The 22,967-nt window shown below is 29.1% G+C and overlaps 1 protein-coding gene across 1 annotated transcript; it reads right to left on the bottom strand.

Annotated features, from left to right (window-relative positions):
• Nucleotides 1–210: 210 nt before the first annotated feature.
• Nucleotides 211–22,587, bottom strand: LOC107446841 (chymotrypsin-like elastase family member 1). Its single transcript, XM_043041982.3, has 6 exons — nt 22,330–22,587; nt 17,077–17,153; nt 15,830–15,936; nt 11,087–11,358; nt 3,589–3,740; nt 211–1,223 (listed from the first exon to the last, which is right to left on the bottom strand). The coding sequence occupies exons 1-6, from the start codon at nt 22,517–22,519 to the stop codon at nt 1,050–1,052; spliced, it is 972 nt and encodes a 323-aa protein (XP_042897916.2). The 5' UTR covers nt 22,520–22,587; the 3' UTR covers nt 211–1,049.
• Between the last annotated feature and the right edge of the window lie 380 nt (nt 22,588–22,967).

Genomic DNA, 22,967 nt, shown 5'->3' with positions numbered 1-22,967 from the left:
AAATCTTATATTTCTGATTGCAGGAAGCATATTTGATACAAAAATGCTCATTGATATTCGTTAAATTATGAATAAAATTGAAAAAATAGTTTGTTTGTTTACTTCAGTTTTCTATGAAAAGGAATGGACGAATAATGAATGAATCATTAAACAAGCAAAAATAAAATGGAACTTTAATAAACGTATCTGATCTAAAAAATTAACACAAAATTTATAACACAACAAAAATCCCTTTATTTTATTTTTTTTACAAAAACAATAACAAAATAAATAAATCACAACATTGTGCTACATTGATTAAGTATTAATGAACGATTAAAATTGTTCAAGTAACAAAAATAAATTTTGCTAATATTAACAAGTGAACAACATAAAATAGTAGAAGAAATTTTTAGCCTTTTTTTTAGATGTTTCATATTAGTCGTACTTTCAATATACTTTTTTTATAATTGTAAAAAAAGGATTAAAAACATGGATCATGAGTCTTAAATTCATATTTAAGTGAGAAAAAAGAAAAAAAAATCACCATCTAACTCTAACAAATCATTATCGAGGTCAAACAGAGTAAAGTAGAGATTTAACTATGAAAAACCAGTTTATATTTCTGATCCACGCAGATAATGATTCGTCAAATATTAATTTGCGACTTTTTGCGTGCAGATTATTTTACTCCCTTTCTTAAAAGATTTTAAAAATATATATTCAGGGCAGTCATTTAGAAATATTAAGATTATGAGACTTTAAACAAAAATTTACTGATGTTTATTTTTAAATGAAAAAAAAATGGCAGCTTGAAATTTGTTTATCAAAAATCAATTTAAAAAAATCTAATTTAAATATCAATATTTGAAAGCTGTTTCCGATAAAGCATATGCAACAAATTTATCTGAGAAGTTTATACAAAACTGTTTTAGACATAAAAATTCCAACAAAATATTGTACAACAATGAAACAGTTACAAAATATGCTTGAGATGTAGAACTTTCAGTTTACCTGAAAATTTAAGAGGACTGAATAATTTCACATCTCTATCAAATGAAGCAGAATAGTTATGTTCCAGGTGACGGTCTAGTCATAATCTCTTCAATCCATTTTTCAAAATAACTAACTCGTGTGTAAATATCGGGATATCCTTCTTTGGCGCAGCCAGAACCAAAGGACGTTATTCCGGCAACATAGTATTGACCGTTTACCAAGCATTGTAAGGGGCCACCCGAATCACCCTGTAAAAAATGTGAATATTTTGTGATTATGAAAAAAAAAAAAATTTAACTTAAGAGTAACTATTTTGGCTCAATACAATAATCATAAGAATGTCCGGTGAATCGGAAAAGTCTAAATTCTTTTCCAATTAGCCTGGCCCATTGCAAAATGACGACAGTGTTTTTCAATTGAGCGGGATTTTTCAATTGAGCCTTCCAATTACGTGGCCAAGGTTTGAATTCCAGTGGTAACCATTAAGAGTAACCATTTTGGCTCAATACAATAATCATAAGAATGTCTGGTGAATCGGAAAAGTCTAAATTCTTTTCTAATTAGCCTGGCCCATTGCAAAATGACGACGGAGTTTTTCAATTAAGCGGGATTTTTCAATTGAGCCTTCCAATTACGTGGCCAAGGTTTGAATTCCAGTGGTAACCATTAAGAGTAACCATTTTGGCTCAATACAATAATCATAAGAATGTCCGCTGAATCGGAAAAGTCTAAATTCTTTTCCAATTAGCCTGGCACATTGCAAAATGACGACGGTGTTTTTCTATTGAGCGGGATTTTTCAATTGAGCCTTCCAATTACGTGGCCAAGGTTTGAAATCCAGTGGTGAATGGTCGATATGAGTTCTGTTCCCGGCATGCATCGATCACTGTGCTGATGTAAAAATATTCTCAGTGGTAATTGAATCATGGGTTAAAAATCCTCGTACCACCCGGCTAAGCGTGGGAGGTTTTCGTGATTTTCTTTTTTCTAGATGTAGTGCAAGTGCTGGTTAATACTATCAAAAAGTCCTCCACGAAGGCTAGCTCTGCTTTGAGTGCAAAATTATAAAGTTATGGAGTTGAACATAGACCCATTTATGGTGTTACGTAGTCGTAAATCCATTAATGGGTCGGTTGTTCAAAATAAAATAAAGTCAGTCGTTTAATTAACCTAAACAAGAAAACAGTTTTCCCACTATTAACTTCTAAATTTGAATTAAATGAACAATTGTTATGTCAAAAGGCAAATTTTAAATAACTCTTCCTGTAACCAAGCATTCTCAATATTTATACAGTGTTTCATAACAACAAATCAACCACAAAAAACCGACTTAGCGAATCATTTAGTTCCACTAATGTTGCCATTCTAAACTTACTAAATTGATTTGCCTTTTATTGAAGACTTTATACGTAAAAATAATAAAGTTTCAAAGAACTCTCTAGTGTAAGCCTTTTAAATTTAAAAAGGGTCCCAGATGGTCGTAAACGTTTTAATAAAGTTGCCAAAAGTTAGCAAATTATCAATTTTTATCGGAAAGTAAGAAGTCTTGATTTTTATATTCTGATAAGTCTAGTTCTGCCAGCATTAAGTGATTAACTGCAATAATATTTTGCACTATTAAAATTTTCATTCTAAAATTAAAGTAAAATAACTGGCAGTAGTCAGTCTATCCAATTAACCATTAATTGGATAACAATCAATGGACAATTTACCGTCGAATTAATTGAAGTTTACGGTAAAGAACATTTTTTTCCTTTACGATTTCAAAACCGTTTACAACTAGTATAGTTAAAAAAAAAACATGAATGCAAAACGATACAGTTTTTCTACACCATTTGCAGCTAACGTGGTTGAAAAATCATAAAATATGTGGTTTAATTAGTTAATCTGGTTGCTTCACCTGCTGAAAAGGATGGGAAATACTACACTTTTTGTGTTCAGCAGTTAATGCTGTTGCAATCGATGCGTAAATGAAAGTATTTTATTGTAATAGACCAGAATCACAAAGTGGGAAGTTCAGAACACTGGAAACTCTTCATGTTGTAAAGGAAATGGCGAAAATATTGTGACGTGAACGCTCGAACTTGAACCCATCTTCTGTCGGTCATCAGATTGACAAATTATCCTTCTCGATTATAATATCTACCCAACTGCAAGGAATTAAATGGCTTCACTAGGTGGGTCTAACTGGGGTGACAAATTTCTGGTTTGTCAACCGTAATAGGTAAAAGTGGTTATTAAATGGCTTTTCTCATAGTTAACAGTTTGAATGGAATCTTATTTATGGTTATTTGACTGATTTATTTTAATATGGTAAAGTAGCAATTAAATAAATTGTTATTTTACCATTTTTTTCCATTTTATATTTCTAGCAGTGTGTAGTTTAAGCTGTGATATTGGTAATTTTCAATTGTTCGTTTTTTTTTTTTTTTTTTTTTTTTTTTTTGTAAGTTGCATTGATTATTCAGAAAATCAACAGAATGGAGTTAAAGGCAGAAAATATTTTAATTCCTGTAGGATAAATATAAATCATTTTGTTACTATGCAAAGATTTTCAGTAGTTTCAAAACGAAACTCTTCAAGTTTAAGAAGAAAAAGAAACAGACTACTTACTTGGCATGTACCTTTACCCCCTTCTAAGATTCCTGCGCACATGTGCCAGCTTTTAATTGGAATTTGATAGTTTGGATAATAGACTTGATGGCATACATTATTGTCGAAAATTTGTATTTCTACCTCTCGTAAAACATTGGAGCCTCGCTTATCTGGAAAAAAAACCAGACATTTGAAATATTATGTAGTACAATTGAAAGGATTTAGTTATCGAAACATTATTAAACACACAGAATACTTTGAAACAGTAGGGTCAAAATGAAAGCACAAATCAGGCTTACTAAAAGAATCAAAAATCACATAGAAATATGAAGTTGCAAACACTAACCTTAGCTGCTTGATGAGTTAGCAAATTTTATCTGCTATACAAGGAAAATAATTCAAAATCCTTTTGCGCTATTTTATTTATTCTGTTTTTCCTCATAATTAGGACCAATACTACTGCAGAAGACTGTTACGAAATAATATTGTAAAAACTATGTGCATCCACATATTTTTTTTAACCATTTTTACTCCAAAATGATTGTTGGTAAATCGAATAATGTAAAGTCATTAGCAAGAGCAAAAATGAAGTTACTTACTAAGTGCCAAATTAAAGAAGTATTCACTATACCGTTGTCCTTTTTTCACCAAAAATGATTATAAAATAGTATTATTAATGACACAAGTTTACAGGTACTCATTTTCAAGTATTATTTATTGTCTATACAAATTGCCCTAACAGTAAAGCCTTTTTTTTTTTTTTTAAAGCCGAACAAAGTCGAGTTCAACGGTGCCGAGTTTTTTCAGTAGAACATTATACAGAAAATAAATTACTCCTTTCTATGCAGTGTAAAATATATATCTTATACACTATAATATTAATATAATAATATTTTTTTGTAATATTAATATAATAGTGTACACTTTAAATCTACGAATATAGTAAATCGATTATTTTTATTAGTTACTAAATTTTCTTTAACTCACGCTCTAATTATTACCTCATAACTGTCTTGAAATTATTTATTGTAATTATTCATAGAAATTATTTATATTAATAGTAACTATTTACAGTAATTACCTTAAACCCACGTGGAGAAACTGATTAAATATTACCGGCTATTATTAATAATTGTTGTTTTTATTTTGGGTTTTACACGTTTGCTAGGTAAAGGTTAACTTTGTCTTTTCTTCCTTTGGTTAGGTAGATATTTAAATTCTAGATTACAGTGAACCATAACAAACTAAATTAAAATTGTTCAAGAGCAAAGATTGATTTTTTTAATTATTATTTTAATTAATTATTTATTATTTATTTTAATTAATATTATTTTAATTAATATTATTTTAATTAATATTATTTTAATTAATATTATTTTAATTAATTTATTTAATTATTATTTTAATTAATTCTAATTATTATTTTATTTAAACTTATTTTATTTTTATTTTTTATTTTTTTGATCACGTGGTTAGTTACATGGTATTCTACTTAGTTCTTTTATCAAAAATAATGTTGTATGATTTCCATCAAATTTCGAATAGCTAAGAAAAATCGAAAAAGAAATGGAAAATATTATAAAAAAGGACGCATAAGTTAAAGTATTTTCTAGTGCGACTATTATTGAACCAATTTTCCCCCTTTCTTAAGATTACATTTTAGTTCAATGCATGATTCTAATTTACTGCTAAACTGTTTTCCTATAATTTGCAAGCGTAATATTCGATGAGTTTTTATTAATTAATGCAGTTTTAATAATTCTACTAGCGTAACAATGAAATATTGTGAGAAACTTCCTTGTTACATAGGGAACAATTAAAAAAAATTAAGCTAAAAAAAAGAAACAGGAATTCATATTTTTAAATCAGGTTTTTTTGCTTTGAAAATTACATCGATTAGTATTCTTTAAACGTTTCATTAAATAATTATTTTTCTAAAAATGGATCACCTTGAAATCTACATGAAGGTCAGATCTTCTTGTTATTGTATTGTAATTACCCAATTCTTATTCTAAATAAACAAAAGAACACTTCATATATTTTTTGACCTATTTTTTAAAAAAATGAGTAGAGATGGCTTTATGTCTTGTGATTATATTCATGCTATAATTAAGTGCAAATCTTTATAAACAACTTTATGTGACCAATGCAGTCAGTGTAAGTATGATAACTGTTCAAAATATTATTTAGGAAGGAGTTTAATATTTCAGAGAAAAAAATACTGAATAATAGCGAAAAATTTTACCGTTAGACCATTTTTTCCGGTAATTTACACTCTCTTAAACCTAGTTTTAAAAAGGAAAAAAAACATTTAACAAAATCCAAAAACTTTTGAATTTCTATAAATTAAAAATATTTTTTTTATTTTGATAAATTAAAATGAAATTTTTAATTAAATTTATCAAACTCTAATTTATTAGTTTAAGGGAAAAGGAAAAGCTTGTTACATATACATAAACATAAATCATATTTTTAATATTTAAACATGACAATTTTAAATATGTTATATTTACTAACTACTAGATGGCAGCACTACAACAAATTCTTAAATATTCTTTTACTCGTTAGAGAGCACACAACATTAACGTTTACAAACCCTAAATTTATTACTTCGAACATATACGTAGACAAGGAATGAATAACCAAGTTAAATTATGTCAATAAAATATTCAAATAAAAAATTATAAACCCTGAAAAATTCAAAAATATTATTTATAGAGGGTTGAAAGAGTTCCTGATAAATTCTGAAAAAAATTTCTGTTTTTTAAAATGACAAGATGAAAGATTTTTTATTAATTAGATTAAATTAGGATTAAATTAATTATTTTTTCCAAACAGTTTTTAAAATAATTTTAAAAAATTATTCGCTAATTTTAAAATCTTGCATTTAATTCAAAAAAAAATTATGAATACTGTGTATAGAAAATTTGAATAGCGCTCGAGGGGGAAAAATCCAAATATACGTATTTTTAAGAGTTTTATTCTTTGAAAACTATTCTAACAATTTCATGCAAATACTTTGTTAAAGCCCTTAAATTTAAGCCCTAACTCATATCTATACAGATGACTCGCTTTCTGAATTTTCTCTGGGCGCAGCAGCTAGAATCGTTTGTGAACAGTTTTGTTTTCTTTACCTGATCAGAAATTTCAAAACAACTTTGATGGATAGTTACAGCCAATTCTTTTCACAATCGAACAACATTCGACGAAATTCACCTTAGAGAGTATGTAGTTCAGTGGATTCCATTGAACTGTGGCATTGCGGGCAATAAGAAAGCTGTCTATCTTGCCAAGAAGTGATTTTTGGTTCCCAAGAAACCTTCTGATAATTTGGAATTACAATCAACTGAACTGGAAATTTTCAAGTGCTTCTTTCTGTGAAACGGCTTTGAATTTTTCGACAGGCTAACCTTGGAATGTACTCTTCGCCAAATCTAAACCACAGGAGATTGTTTCAAATTCAACTTTTTATCGAGCGGTAGCAGTTTCGATTTAGACTCCTGATTGTCGTCGTGGACTCTTCTACGGGATCTGTTTGTATGACTAGCAAGGATATGACTCTTTTGCATTTGGACGAGTGCCTTATCTTCTTTCTCTAGTCAAGTGCAGAAATATTGACGATGCCATGGTATAATGGCCTAGCGGCCAAACGACTGGTATTCGATAATTAAATAGAAAACAATTTATTCTTGTTAATTTCAAATAATAATATTGTTTATTTCAATAAATGTCCGAATCTTTAAAGTGCCGGAATAGTTAGCGCTCCTCTTCTGAAAAATTGTCACTTATCTTGTAACCAAAAATATGATTAGATGTAATCTCCTTTTCACAGAATTTACGCAATTACAATAATTTTAAATTTATTCGTTTCAATTGTCTTTAAACTTCGCAACAACAAAATATTATTATTATCATTATTATTATTATTATTATTATTTTTACTATTATTATTATTATAATTATTACTATTATTATTATTATTATTACTATTATTATAATTATTACTATTATTATTATTATTATTATTATTACTATTATTATTATTATTATTATTATTATTATTATTATTATTATTATTATAACTATTATTATTATTATTATTATTATTAAATCGTACTTGGGAAACACTTTTGTTAAATTAATATTTTCATTTATCGCAATACTTCCTTTATTCTTCTACCATAATTTTAAGTTGGAATGAGATTCCAATTAGCCTGATATACTTTTATACCTGATTATAACAACAATAATGAGAAAATATCTACCATATATTGTAACTCGATCATTGCTTTTAATTGCTATTTTTATTCATCGAAGTTGTTTTTTTTTATGTTTTAAGCTGGGACGGAATTCCAGGTTCACCTGACATACATTTACACTTGATTGTAGGAATAATAATTGTAATAGTAATAAATTTTGCTTTATAGCTTCCCTTACAACTAGTAAAATATATAAGTCCTTCATTTCACTGTGATGGTGAAAATTGCTGGACATTAACATAACAAAAAGTAAAATTCAAAAACTAATAACGAGAAATTTCCCTAATCTTTTATTAATAAGAAGTGTGGTGCCGCATATATGTTTAACATTAAAAAAAACATAAATATTTCCAACCTTGAAATTTCGCCAAAGAATGCCCAACGATCTTGAATTACCAAGAACATGATTTTCAAAAAATTCAATCAGAGCGAAGCCTTCAATGCCAAGGCGCAATTTAACGACGTTTCTTAGGGTTCAAAAACTTCTTCTCAAGGTTAAAGATAATTGATGGAGACATTGTTGCACATAAAAAAAGTTTTTTTCCCCTGCTTTTATATCACTGGTGTTAATTAGGAGTAAAAATATTAACTTCCCTAATGTCAGCGAAGAACAAAACAAGTGAAAATGGCTGTTTGAATATAATTGAATTTGTCAAAGCTAGTAATTTATTCAATCTATTACATAAATAACTGTATAAACGCATTCCAGAGTTATCCTAAGGGTCTAGTTGAACTCGCCATCAGCGGAAAAAAACGAATATAATATATTAAAACGAAATATAAATAAAAACGAACCTATTAACTTCACTAAATCAGCATAATGAAAATGGAAATCTCCTGTCAGCAATAAAGCAAGTTATCAGTTTTAAGGCAATTTTATTGTATTAACCCTTTGATACAGGTGAAAGGACAGTGTCCCATGCATTTTTCTGACTCTCTAATTACTAGCAAAAATACATTTGGGTATTTTAATATTATAAAAAACAGTCTAATAGTTACTAAAAAAATTCCATTAGATATCAGAATTATATAAGTACTAAAATATAAAATCCAGAGAAAATAGTTTTTCACTTACATGCAAAAATTTAACAACAATTGGTTTTATAAACTAAAGAAATTTCAATGAAGAATAACTATTTCTCTAATATCTAAATATTTGTACACCTACTATATCAATATAATAATATTTTAGGTCTAAATGACTAACACCTTTCGCAGAGATGGAGAGGTGCAAATGCTTACAAAATTTTCAGCAATAGGCCACAAGTCAGCTTTGGGAGAGATTTTTTTTCACTTACAAGCTCTTTACCGTAAAAAAAAAAAAAACTCATAGTGCCGTAGTAGCTCAGGGAATAGAGCTCTCGTCTTCCAATCAGATCAACCGGGCACGAATCCCAGCGATGGCTGCTCGATGCGAATTCCGCACCCTGCTCGCACCAGCCACTGTGCTGATATAAAATATCCTCAGTGGTTAATGGATCATGGGTTAGAGTCCCCTTGCCATCAGACTAACCATGAGAGGTTTTCGTAGTTTTCCTCTCCATGTAACGCAAATGCGGGTAAGTTCAATCAAAATGTTTTTCACCAAGGTGAATTTCTCCCAATACTTGTTATTTTGTCTTCTGCATTGGATTAAAAATTACAAGGCTACGGAAATGAACATTAGCGGTCATAAGCACAAAATTGGGTCAGCTGTTAAACTACGACTAGAAAAAATCCTCATAACTACGAAAATGATGGTATCTGGTCAGGAAACGCGCCAAACACTTGTAGAACATCGCCAAAATCTAAAGTTGGTAATGGTTTGCGGCAGAATTTCCTTGGTGTTGGTGTTGAGGGAGTTAAAATAAATCACAAAGTGAACCAGCAGTATGGTCTAGAGAAGCTGTTGTACTTTTGTGTTCCAAAAATACTTTGATAATGCAAACTTTAGTTTCAACAAAACTCTGAACCAGCTCCGAAGACGTAAAAGACAGAAAAGTGATGCAAAAGACATTTTCTGAACATGATATCATCTTAAAAGTGACCACACAACTCGCCAAATATCAATCCCATGGATTACAGTGTATGGTTCAATTTCCAGAGTAAGGCCTGTGCTGGAACACACAAAAGTTTGATCTTCCTAAAGCAATTGCTTCAGGGCCCTAAGATATATTGAAGGTAAAAGACTTGTGGCCCATTGCAGAAAATTTCAATAAGCGTTTGCGTCTCTGCGTTGCTGCAAACGGTCGTCACTTTAAAACCAACGAAACTTATTTATTTGTGAAAGTCCACCTTTAGTATTTCTTTGTTATATTTTGTTAATTTATTATTTTTAATAAAGTTATGTTATTATAGTTATTGTTTGTCCGGTTTTCGTTGCTGAACTCTGCAGTCGAATCACTTGCGAGGAAAGCGGAAATAGAAGCATCAAAACTCGCTTTGTTTCCTGTAAAAACATGGCGGTTTTCTAATAATCAGTTTTTTTATTTCACTGTGGCCCATAGCCTAGCAGATATCAATCCCTAGATATAGCAGATGTCTCTTTCTGACAATCAAAGAGGTTTTACTGTTTTTAGTTCGTCTTTCTCAAGCGTTCATTCATCAAATTTCAACGGTCTCGCTTAAGTCGCGGCTTTATAAATACCTGTATAAGGTCACAAGAGTTATGCTTCCCACAAAAATTAAAAAAAATTAAAAATTTCGATAGGAATCTATTTTTTTCCCTATGATTTGTTCGGAAATCTGCTTATAACTTTAGAATGAACAATAAAAATGCTCATAAATTGCTTTGTTTACATAAATGTGTGTAGCAGTAAAGGTTCGTGTAGGATCAAGTAAAAAGGCCTACTCTGAGGGGCTATTTTCTGTTTTGTGTTATATGTTTGTTTTTTATATTTCTCATCGAGATTATTTGCAGGTATAACACATCATTTTAGAAAAAAATATTATTTTAGAATACAAAAGCTAACGCATACACCCAATACTTTGCAGTAGGTAAAATTTTAAAATCCCACCCAGTTTTCCACCAAAAAAAATTCTAAAAATCCAAATAATTTTTGGTAATAAGCTAAGTAAATTTCTTTTTCTAATCAATTTATATCCAAAAAAATATTTTAACACATTACTAGAAATTGGGTCTATAAAGGGCTAATTTTTGATCCATAATTTGCATACTTTATTGAATTTTATTTTTCAACAAGAATTCTAAGAAAAAAGGGTTAAGGGTGTTTAATACGACTATGTGCTGTAGGCTGGTTTAAATAGTTAATAATTACCAAAATCGACTTTTCCCCATCCTGTTGCCACGCACTTCATCCCTAAATATCCAGCTTCTTCATCAGGCAAGCATGCTGCTCTAACATAATCATTAAATTCCATCTCTTTTTCCAACTTAAGCAGAGCTATGTCTTTGTCATAACCATGGTACCAAGGGTTAAAGTGAACTTCAGACACTTGAATCGTTTTCTCTGGACCTTCTGTGAGTTTCAGGTTGTGTTCGCCAACTCTGACCTTCCAAAACACTGGCTGAGGTAAGGAGAACAGTGGGCTATAATAAATGAAGGAAAAATGGTTTCTGTCAGCCTAGTGGCTATTTTCTCCCATTAAATCAAGGGAGGAAATTTGATTCCAAACATGGAATTTCCATTTAAAAATTTTTTAATTTTATTTGCTGAAGAGAAATGGATGGGAAAGTCTGTAATAGCTTTTTTGTGGAACCATGATAATAAATAACGTAAATTTTATGCAATTTTCATTTTTAGCCATTTGAATGACTTGTTCGTTTAAGTTTCCTCATAACCTTCTATGATGATAGGTCTCCACAATATATCGTTTTTAAAACACTAATTATCACTTTCTAATAACACAGAAACCCAAATATATCTATGCCAGTTTCTAGTCAGCCTTTATTATAGAAAACCATATAAAAAAAGGCGTCCATATACAATGGGCCCCTACTAAATAAAGCCACCTTGATTTTTTCCATAACTGAAGCAAAGAAAACGTAAGAACCAAACAAATACAATATGAAATCCATATCTAAACACATACTTACAAGGAGTAATTCACTTGCTGCTTCCCCTGAACTGAAAAAAAAATATGGAATAACCGAATTTTTTATCTAACTTAAAATATGTGTTGTTGCGTACTATTTACCAATCCCAAAAGAACAATAGCATCAATATTATGTCAGTATTATCAATATTATGAAGGCTGCTGATAATTAAAAATTCTAGAATTGCCGCTTTCAGAGAAAACTGGATGCCCCAAATCGGATTTGTCCAGCTGGGAAAAAACGCCATTTACGTTGCAAAATTTTCACAGTGTTGGTGTTAGAATAATTTGGTGCATGTCATGCCTGGCATGGTCTTTTACCTGACATATATCCGTAAGAAAAAGTGAGAACAGTCCTGAGTAACACTGTATATACTAAAAAGTTAGGGGGCAGAATTGAAGGTTGCCGTCAATGAAACGTGGGATATCATTGATTGCACTCTCCTCCGAGGTTTAGTAAATGGTATGCAGCATCTTATATTTCAAGTCATACTTGACGGATATGTTTGCTATACTCAGGCACTTTAATTGTTCTTTTTTTTTTACTTATTATTTTTTCCTGTTCAAGTGAAACAGGAAGTGAGTTACGTCTTGCAAATATATGTTTAGTTATAGAAGTTCTCAATAAAGATATTTGGTTCTCATTGTCTTCTTAGCGTCAAGTTATGGCAGAAAAATCGAAGTGGCTTTATTTAGTTGGGCACATTGTATAATAAAGGAGCCTTGAACTACTCAAGGATACTTTTATGAAAAGATAGGCTATGTATTAACCATCTTAATGCGTAAACGGAACAAAATATAGAAAAGCGATTTTTTTTTTAACTCAAAATTGGTAATAGAGCAAATTAATTTAATTTAATACTAATATAATCTGGGAATTGTTTGAGTGAAAAGTGTTTACACGGTTTGACTCAATTTCAAACAATAGCTTCCAGTACAACTGCTGATTTTGAATCAATTTCGAAGAAAAAATAATGGAAAATTTACAGTAGAAATTCAAAAAAGGTTGCTCTGTTTTAATCAAATAATTTATATTTTTAAATTGATGTGATTTAGTGATTTGAGGCAGGGCAGAATAAAGATGAGATTTTAATTAGATTCTTTTAGATCAGGGTTTTTTTTTATCTCTTTTCCGCGAAGTATTTACGGTTCCCAAAACATTACTCAGTGCTTCATGAAATAGTAAGGAATGTTTAAAATGAAAATAAAACGAATTTTAAAGTTTTTTTTATTGAAGAGTTGTCAGTACGTCCTTCTCATTAAATCCGTATTTAACTAAACGAAGAAAAAAATTTTGATAAATGCAATAGTGTCGGTAACAAATTGAATCAAACAGCAAATTGTACATCGTTAATATTTGTCTTGAATTTATTTACTCTTTTATGAATTTTTATCTCAAAGAAATTGTTTGCTGACTGCAATGGAAATTTAAACCGAAATGAACATTTTTTTAATTGTGAAAGTATATGTCCTGCAAGCTAAAATAAAAAACGCGACCTTGACTCATTAATTCTATTTTGTCGTGCTAATTACAATGTACTAATTACATTATTATTACAGTAATTATGTATTGTACTAATTGCAGTGTATAACTGTGAGGTAGAAATTGAACGCTCTGCGTTGAATTTCTAATTTCAATTTTCCGATTACTTTTTCAAAAATCCTTTGTGACTGAAAAGCTTTTGAAAATCTCTGTTTTACAGAACCAGGGTTGCTTTTTTACAGTATCAGAGTCATCTGGTTGTTTATTTTTTTTTGGGGGGGGAGGAATTTTTAAGCTTGAAATTACACTTACATAGTAATAATTTTTTTATAATTCTCAAAAATACTTATATAATCATTTTATACATTTAGGAGTACTTAGATTATGCGATTTATCATTCTCATCAATGAAGTTTAAAGCTCTTAAAGGTTTGAGGGACCAGCAATAAATTGCAAACGAAAAATAGTGTTTTTGAATACCCTAAGCCAAAAGGTGTAGCGATAAATTTGTAATTTTGGCTATTATATGCAGCAACAGCGCAATATTTCGTAAACCAAGCTTAAATATTTATGGTGATATGGACATTTTTATAAATGAAAGAAACAATATTTTGTAGTATATTTTTTTGCTATAACTTAAAAGATATTCAATAAAATTAAACAAAATTTTTGGAGCAATTTAACTTCTTTATTTCTTTAAAATTTGAGGAAAATTTGTTTAAAACACCGCAACATATGAGTAATTAAAGTAATTCGTTTATACTGCTCATACAAGGAAAAAAATTAATTGTTTTTTTCATAATGTTGCAGTGAATCGTATTTGGCAACTAATGAAAGAAATCCGATTTGAATATCTTAAAAATTTAAAAAGTCTTAAGCAATTTTCTCTTTCTTTCTTCGTACTTTAGAAAAGAAAGCTCAAAAATGATAAAGGTTTTGCACAAATTTCATTTTGTATTTTAAACAATATTTATTAAAATCGACACCAGTGTTAAAGTTCATCCCTCATAAAAGTCTTTCTTTTTTTCTTTTTTTTTTTTTTGGCTGTTTTTTTTTTACTTTATGCAATTTCCTTTTCGTGTACGAACGTTTAGTGAATTGTATTACCATTTGTTATTTAATTTTATAAATATTCCATTATCTTATGATACAAAAAAATATTTGTAGAAAATCATTTATCATTTCGAACTTTATTTTAATATGTAAAAAACTACTTTAAAAATTGTTTGAAACTTTTTAAATGTTTGAGACATTCAAATCGGACTTTTTTTGATTAGTCGCCAAATACGATTGACTACAACATAATGAAAAAAATATATATACCATTTTTTTCCGTTTATGAGCAGGTTTAAGAAAGCATTTCAGAATTATTTTAAATTGCTCTAAAATTTTTGTTAAATTTCATCGAATATTTTTGAAGTTACAGCAAAAAAACAAAAGACAAAAAAAATTGAATTTTATAAAAAAATGTCTATATCTCCATAAAAATTCAAGCTAGGCTAACGAAATTTTGTGCAATTATTGCGTATAATAACCTAAATAATTATTGCACATTAAAAATTTATTACTACATTTTTTGACATAGATTGTTCTGAAAAACTATTTTCCGTTTATAATTTATTATCGATCCGTCTATCCTCTAAAAGGTTTAAACTTTATTGATATGTATGAGAAATCACATAATCTGAAGTTATAAAATGATTCTTAGAATATTTCTTGAGAAATATGAAAAAATGTATTAGTGTATAAGTATTTCCATTATTTTGTCCACTCCCTGTATAATCACATTATTTCAAGCTTTTGAATCAAATCTTTAGTGTTGCTGGATAAAATAACTTTGTAATGACTCCCTATGGAAGTATGCTCCATATTTCAGAACTCGAAACACAAGGCTCATTGCAAAGCAAATTCAGCCTAATTGATCAACTCTTGGCTTATTTCCTAATTAGACAGAATGTCATATAACATAATTGTAATTAGCCTAAGAATATGAGACTAAGTAGAAATATTGAAGATTTTTTTTTCAATTAGCACGGAGCATTTTAAAGAGTCTGACTGTTAAACTACGCTAAATCTTACGTAAAAAGTAGATATAGGCAGTATTTTCTCTTCTTCTACGCAAATTTTGTTGATCGCATTATATTAAATGTTAAAATCTTTTTATTTTATTTATTTTTTACATGTTTTTGAAAATTTTAAAATCAGACACGTACTGTAAAATACGTAAAAGATGAATAGGTCATGGCATTTTTTAATATAACGAAGTCAAAATGCATTTTTTATTTCTAAACTCACTTAAGTGTACAATACTCACTTAAGTATACAATACTCACTAAGTATACAATACTCACTTGAATATACAATACTCACTTAAGTATACAATACTCACTAAGTATACAATACTCACTTGAATATACAATACTCACTTAAGTATACAATACTCATTCAAGTATACAAAACTCACTTAAGTATACAATACTCACTTAAGTATACAATGAGCAGCTGTCAAAACCCACTGTTTATGAACTATTACAGCACCACACCAATGGCCGACTCTTCCAAATTGTGGATGCGTTAGCATTAACGAGGCCTACACAAAGAGAATGCAGAATATGTAATGAAAAATAGTTACCACAAGATCGAATGGTCAGATATTTAATTGAGTAACTATTATGTAAAGTGAAAAGTAGAACAGTTTTAAGAAATCATCATATTCTCATAGTCACTTTTCCGAAATAAAAAAAAAAATCTATATACAAAATAAATTGTATTTATAAAAAAATGAACTGCGATCTATCAAACAAAATTAACACAGAAATTGCACTAAATGGTTTAAGAGGAATAGAAAAAATCTCCATATTATTATTGACGCCAACTATGCTTTATTAATTTGATTGGCAATACTGCTATTACGGAAGTTGGCGCAATTTTGATAAGTGCTAAAAGTACAAATATGCGTACACTATAAATATGCTTAATACCTTTTAAAACAGCATCAAAACTGGCAAGTTTTAATATAGATACTGTAAAAAGTGATCTTTACCATCCCACAGAAGGATAAGTAACGGAGAAAATCATGTGATTGTGGTAAATTTAGGCTATGATGATTTGGCCTCGAGTAACAAATGCTACTGAACGTTACTGAATACAGTTAATCTTCATTTTGATGGAATGAACTTTTAAAAACAGGATTTGCTTAATCTAACAAAGTAAAGTCACTTGAATGGCCTCAAATAATAACAATAACTAAAGAAAATATATTATTTCGTATTTATTACTTGCGTCGGTATATAAGTTTCAATTTCGGGCATGATTTCGTTCAGTAACGATTTATTCATTATTTTCCTTTTTTAACCTCATAAAAACATATAAACTAACACAAATATGTTTTAAACAAATGAGGTAGATGAATTAGATATGCAACTGCCAGCATAAGTAATAGATATAGCGTTTCAAAAGCTTGAACGCTATTCATTTTTGCATATTTTCGCTTAAGGTCATTCGCCCACCGAGTAATTTAAATAGACTGCAATCTTGGAACAGTATTATTATATGGCTTTTACAATTCCAAAAGTAATCTCCAATTGAGAAAGACCTTTTTTGATATCTCGCTCAAACGTAAAGAAAAAATAGGTGCCTTAGGGCAAACGTTGTCTTCATAATTAAAGTCTCTGTGCTCGTAATAAAAAGAAGAAAGAAAAATTAAAGAAAAATACGTGATGCTTTTCACCTGCCAAGGCCATTTATGTGGTTCTGTTTCATTACCACCAACAATCCTGCTCGTCAAAACAGGACCGATGCCACACTCTGAGAAAGAAAAAATGAGAGTAAAATTAGGTAGATAACAAGTTATTGTAAAACGTAAATGCACTCTAAATTAACCAGAGATTAAATCAATGAATCTAGGAATCATTTATAATTTTAATCATTATTCTAATCTACTTTTTAATTTTACGAAACTTTTCGATATTCTTTTTTCAAAATATTTCGATGAAATATTTTGAAAAAAAAGCATTTTTAATTTCGAATAGACTATAAAATTACATAATTAACTATTAAGACTTAAGTATTAACTTAAATTTCGAAGTTTAGTTAATTCATGTTGAAAATAATTTATTTATGGATTTGTTTTGCTTTTTTAAACTGCTTAAATAATACCAATGTTTGATAAAATGTAATTGATAAATTTGAAGTTAAATTATCAAACAAAAGATGCTTTTATCTTCGACAGCTTGTAATAGTTGTTTCTATACGTTAAAAGATAAAAATGTTTATAGTATAACAGCTATCCTTTCTTCGAATTCTTTCGACAATTTATTATATTTTAATTTGAAATAATTTATTAAGATATTTTACATAATTTATTACAATATTTTATTTACTTTATTAAGGTTATAATCTCGATGATATATGTTATCTAGATTGCAGTATAAATTTAAATTTATAAAGGTATTTAATTCCTATTGAATATAATGTATTCAATTATTTTGTCATTTTAACAGTTTAAAAGGTATCGATGTTAGATAGAAAAAAAATCGATAAATTCGGTTCTAAATTAGAATTAAAAAGATGCTTTAATCATCGGCAGCTTATTGTAATTTCTTCTATTTGTCAAAAGATAAACACGCTATTATGACTGTTTATATATATTATTATATTATTACGTCTTAAATGTAACCATGATTTTATAAATGTGATTAATACTTAGAGAAAATAATTTATTTAATTATTTGTTTAACTTAACAGTTTTAGGGACATTATTGTTAGTTAAAAAGAAAACGATAAATTCAGTGCTAAATTATGATTCAAAAGATGGTTTAATCATCGACGGCTTATAATAATTTATTCTAATTGTCAAAAGATAAACATGCTTATAATATTCATTTTATAGTACAGCTTAAATGCAACCATGATTTTATAAATGTAATTAATACTTATATAAAATGATTTATTTAATTATTTGTTTAACTTAACAGTTTTAGGGACATTATTGTTAGATGAAAAGAAAACGATAAATTCAGTGCTAAATTATGATTCAAAAGATGGTTTAATCATCGACAGCTTATAATAATTTCTTCTATTTGTCAAAAGATAAACATGCTTATAGTATGACTGTTTATCTAATATCAAAATATAAATTATCCTTTCATTAAATTCGTAAGACAATTTATTATGTTCTCTTTTAAAGCATTTAATTAAGATCATATAACATATATTATTATTAAAGCTTAACTGTTAACATCAATTTATAAATGTAATTAATTCTTAAAGAAAATCATTTATTTAATTATTTTCTTACTTTAACAGTTTAAATAACACCAATGTATGATGAAATCAATAAACTCGGTTTCACATTGATTTCATTCACACTGGATTCAAAAGAAATCAATAAATTGGAGGTTGAATTACCACACATCAACAACGTGTAATAGATGATTGCTTCTATTTGTCAAAAGATGAACATGTTTAGAATATGATTGTTTATCAGACTTCTAAATGTAACGATTCCTTTCAATGGTTTCTTAAGTTGATTTATTATGTTCTCCTTTGTTAGACAAGATTTATTTTATGACCACACCTAAGATTGGCTGGAAGGCATCATAATAAATCTGATTTCTCTGTTTCTGTAAGACAACTAATTTCTCAGTCCTTTTGTCGAATTAAAATAACAATTAGATTCGTATACCTTAAATTCTTATACAAGCTTTGAATAAAAAGGTTTCTACAACGTGAAGAAAATATTTAATTCAAAAAATATAACTTCTTCAGGATAACATATTTAAAGAAGGTTAAAGGTGAAACTAATTTCTAGAGTTAAGTATAGCCTTGAGGGTTGTAATATAGCCTTGATTCATACTATTCTGTAGTTTTTCCTCTCAAACTCATCCTATGGCATGTGGTAAAAAGGTATAAATGTTTACTTTGTGTTACATATAAATAAAGTTGAAACAACGAGAAAAAGCAAAATAGTCTACAGATATGCAAAATAGAATGTTTCTCTGTAAATTCCGTGTTGGCCTTTTGCGCATTGAAGGTGAGCCTTTCGTTTGACAAGAGAGCACCTCAAAGATCGATGGCAGTACTCTCTTTCACAGAGTCACTTTCTCAATTTAGACGTAGATCTGAAGGGGAAAGAAATTTTCTCCAGATCCCTGTACCCATGGAACTCCGAAGCGACCGACCACGGAACTCTCAATTCCCCAGATTTTACAGGCACGTATATCACATGTACTAGGTGGGTCTTAGCAGAGTCGATGATCGAACCCGACACCTCAGTACTGGAGTCTGTTCCTCTAACCACATGACTACCATGCGGAACGTACATTTCATATAATCTTCAAAGCCTTTAATCCAATAGAAGGGAAATTTGGCGCATTGATAGTTTAAAGCACGAAGAAGGACTCTGTGAACATCAGGACATTCGATTACGTATTGTTTAAACATAGTATGTGAAAATCAAATTTTCTCATGTGATTAATATTAAAGCTTTAAGGCTTATATTTAAAAGATGATGTCTATAAACATCTGAGAGCTTACAGCTCTATTTAATTAGCAACGAGTTTCGGAAAAAGTTAATAGCAAGTTTTTCATGCTTCTTCCTAGATTCCTTAAGTCACGTGAACAGAAGTAAAATCACGAGGATAGTTTTAGTTGTATGTAGGATAACGAGTAAGGAATTGTTGTTTTGAAAGCTACTTAAAACCCAAACCCATGCCCTTACTGTTTATAGTTATGTACCTATTCGAAATATTTTTCCAGAAAACATAAATTATGTGAAGTAACGAGAATTTTAAGGAGTCAAAATTGAAGCGTTTATTAATCAGTGCTAAATCAGCGGGAAAATTGCGTGAATGTGATAAAATCATGACTATCACAAGTTGGCCGCAAGCGATAGCAAAAATTTTTATGGTAAATAAAACTATATATAGTTGATCTCTTTTTTCTATTCGGGGAGTTAAACTTCCTAAAATTCTGTTCTGTTGAATTTTAAAATGTAAAGTCGGTGGGTAGCATTACTAAAAATAAAAAAACACTTGGAAATTAAGTACTATGGTTCGATTGCGTGGAATACTTTGTAGGTGGGCTTAATAAAGATATATGTTAAAATCTTTGCAGCTTATATCACCGAAAATTGTGATAAAAATATTATTGTTTTTAGTTATTACAGTCGAGATTAGAAGATTAGATTATGATTATAAGATCAAGATTGTGGTATAAATCGAGGCTTAATAATTATGATTACGATTAAAGCGCATCTTGACTGTTACGAATTTAATTTGTTAGTATTTTATTTTATAATCCGCATTGAACAGTTGCCCCAATTCTATGTTTATAACTATCAACGTTCAACTTCTTAACCTTGTAATTTTGGGCCCATTGCTGAAGACAAGGGAACTCTTGGATCAAGCATAGGGACAAACCAGCTTTCATGAAGGACTTTTCGATTGATACCCGCATTTGCGCTACATGGAGGGGTAAACCACGAAAAACTCTCACGGACAGCCCGACAACATGGGAACTCTAACCCATAATCCGTCTACCATTGATGATATTTTTTTTTGTCAGCACTGTGGTCGGTGCAAGTCGGGTGCAGAATAACAACCAGTCTCCGCTGGGATTTAAACCAGAATTACCTCATTGGCTAGTGAAAGCTCTTTTCTCTTATGCATCGTATCTCAAGTATAGAGAAAATTTTGCGTAGTATCGCAATTTGTTTGTCTGTCCTGTCTATCATAGGTGCGTTCCAATACCATTCATTTTACTTCAGCAAAATTTGACTTACTGGTAGTTCCAAATACGAGGAAGGTTACTGTCAAGATTAAAGCATTTTACTGGAAAGCGTTCAAGAGGAATATGTGAAAAACGGATTTTTCTTTGGATTAATACTACAAATTGTTTCATACAAATTACAGAATACTTTCCTATATAAGTCTAGTTTAAATCTTAGTAGTTTATATAGATGTTGAAAGCTTTTGCTAAATGTGATTAAAATTGTGGTGGTAGCAAATCTGGCTGTAATTAGTATTGAAAAATCAAATTCGTATTGAAAAAGTCAAATTCGTATTAAAAAAATCAAATTCGTATTGTAAAAATCAAATTACTAATAAAAAAATTAAATTAGTACTGCAAAAAATCAAATTCGTATTGAAAAAAAAAATTATAACTACAGATTTCTTTTAAGGATCATTCCCATTCTAAAATGTGCTTTAATAAATCTAATTATGAAAATTAGAGGAAAAAAACAGCGAATAGTAAAATTATGTAGTAAGTGCCAATTTAGCGAAATTATTTTATTGAAGTTTGAAAGGAATTTTAAAAACTAAAGGACACTGAATGAGCGAATTACTTTCCTATTATATTAATCAATTATACAATAAGCAAATAAATGAATCATGAATAATTGTTTGGAGAAATCAATAAATCGGCATATTAGAAAACTGGTGAATCAGATTGAAAATAAATTTTAGAAAAACGCTTAAAAACATAAAATTTGTAGTGCTGCAGTCAATGACTGTAGCTATCATTTATTTATTTATTAAATTTCACATCATTCATCAGCAAGAAAATAAATAAAATAGTTATAAGTAATTAAATTATTACATAAATTCTGAAGATTCAAAGGAATTTTAAGCAATCAAATTGAAAAATTAAAAAAATTAAACTCATATATTTAAAATACTATTGCATCATGATTTATTTTTAGTTGTTATAAAATAATTAGTAAAATTAAAAACAATATCCTAATTTCACTTTATGAAGTTTCCTTTTTTCGTCTTCTAACGCCAAAATATAAAAAAAAATATATATAAAAGAAGCATTAATCTTCAATAAAATCATACTTTAATTAAAACACCATTTGAGTAAATATTCTAATTCTCAGTATCAAAATAATAAAACTTATTTTATCCACACTTTAAAAAAAAAAATATTTATTTTTTCAGAAACTCGTCTAGAAAATAAATAAACGAATAAAGAAACTTACTCTCAAAATTTTCACCACCTTCCGCTAAAGATACCAACGATACGAGAAGAACAATGCAAGGTATCGGAAGGAAGAAATGATTGGGCATCTCTAAAGAGAGACAGATGGATCTGAGTAACAGGGTGGTGTCACCAAGGTGTTCTCGGCATGGCCCTAAGAATGTATGATGATGGGCTCGCGGCTGTGTCATCCACAAGAGGCCATCATCCTTACAAACCGGATTTTTAAAATTGCTCTCTCCCCCTTCCAGAGAGAGTGATTTTTTGGCATCAACGGAAGCGACACTTTTATCAACAGACCATCAATTTATCCTACTCAATTATTCCGCAATTTTTATTCTCGCCAAGTTAATGGAAATCTAAGTACCTTGCTTCTAACCGTTTTCAGTGGTTATAAGTGGATTCCCATTTATTGAAGGTTAGGTTTTGTTTTCACACTAATACATTTGGGTCGGTCAAATTTACATAGTAGTTGCTCTAAAACTTCTAAGGAAATAAAAATTTTAAATAATAAATTGTTATTATTATTTTGTTTCATGCTTTGAAGAATTTTTTTTTAATTGAACTTGTAGTACAAACAGAGGTGTAAATTTATTTTCTCAACCCTATTATTATTTGACGGATAAACTCTTTAACTAA

The sequence above is a fragment of the Parasteatoda tepidariorum genome, chromosome 6, assembly GCF_982258835.1.
Source record: "Parasteatoda tepidariorum strain Cologne lab strain chromosome 6, Ptep-v5.0, whole genome shotgun sequence".
NCBI lineage: Eukaryota > Metazoa > Arthropoda > Arachnida > Araneae > Theridiidae > Parasteatoda > Parasteatoda tepidariorum.
This window is presented reverse-complemented; position numbering and strand designations above follow the sequence as displayed.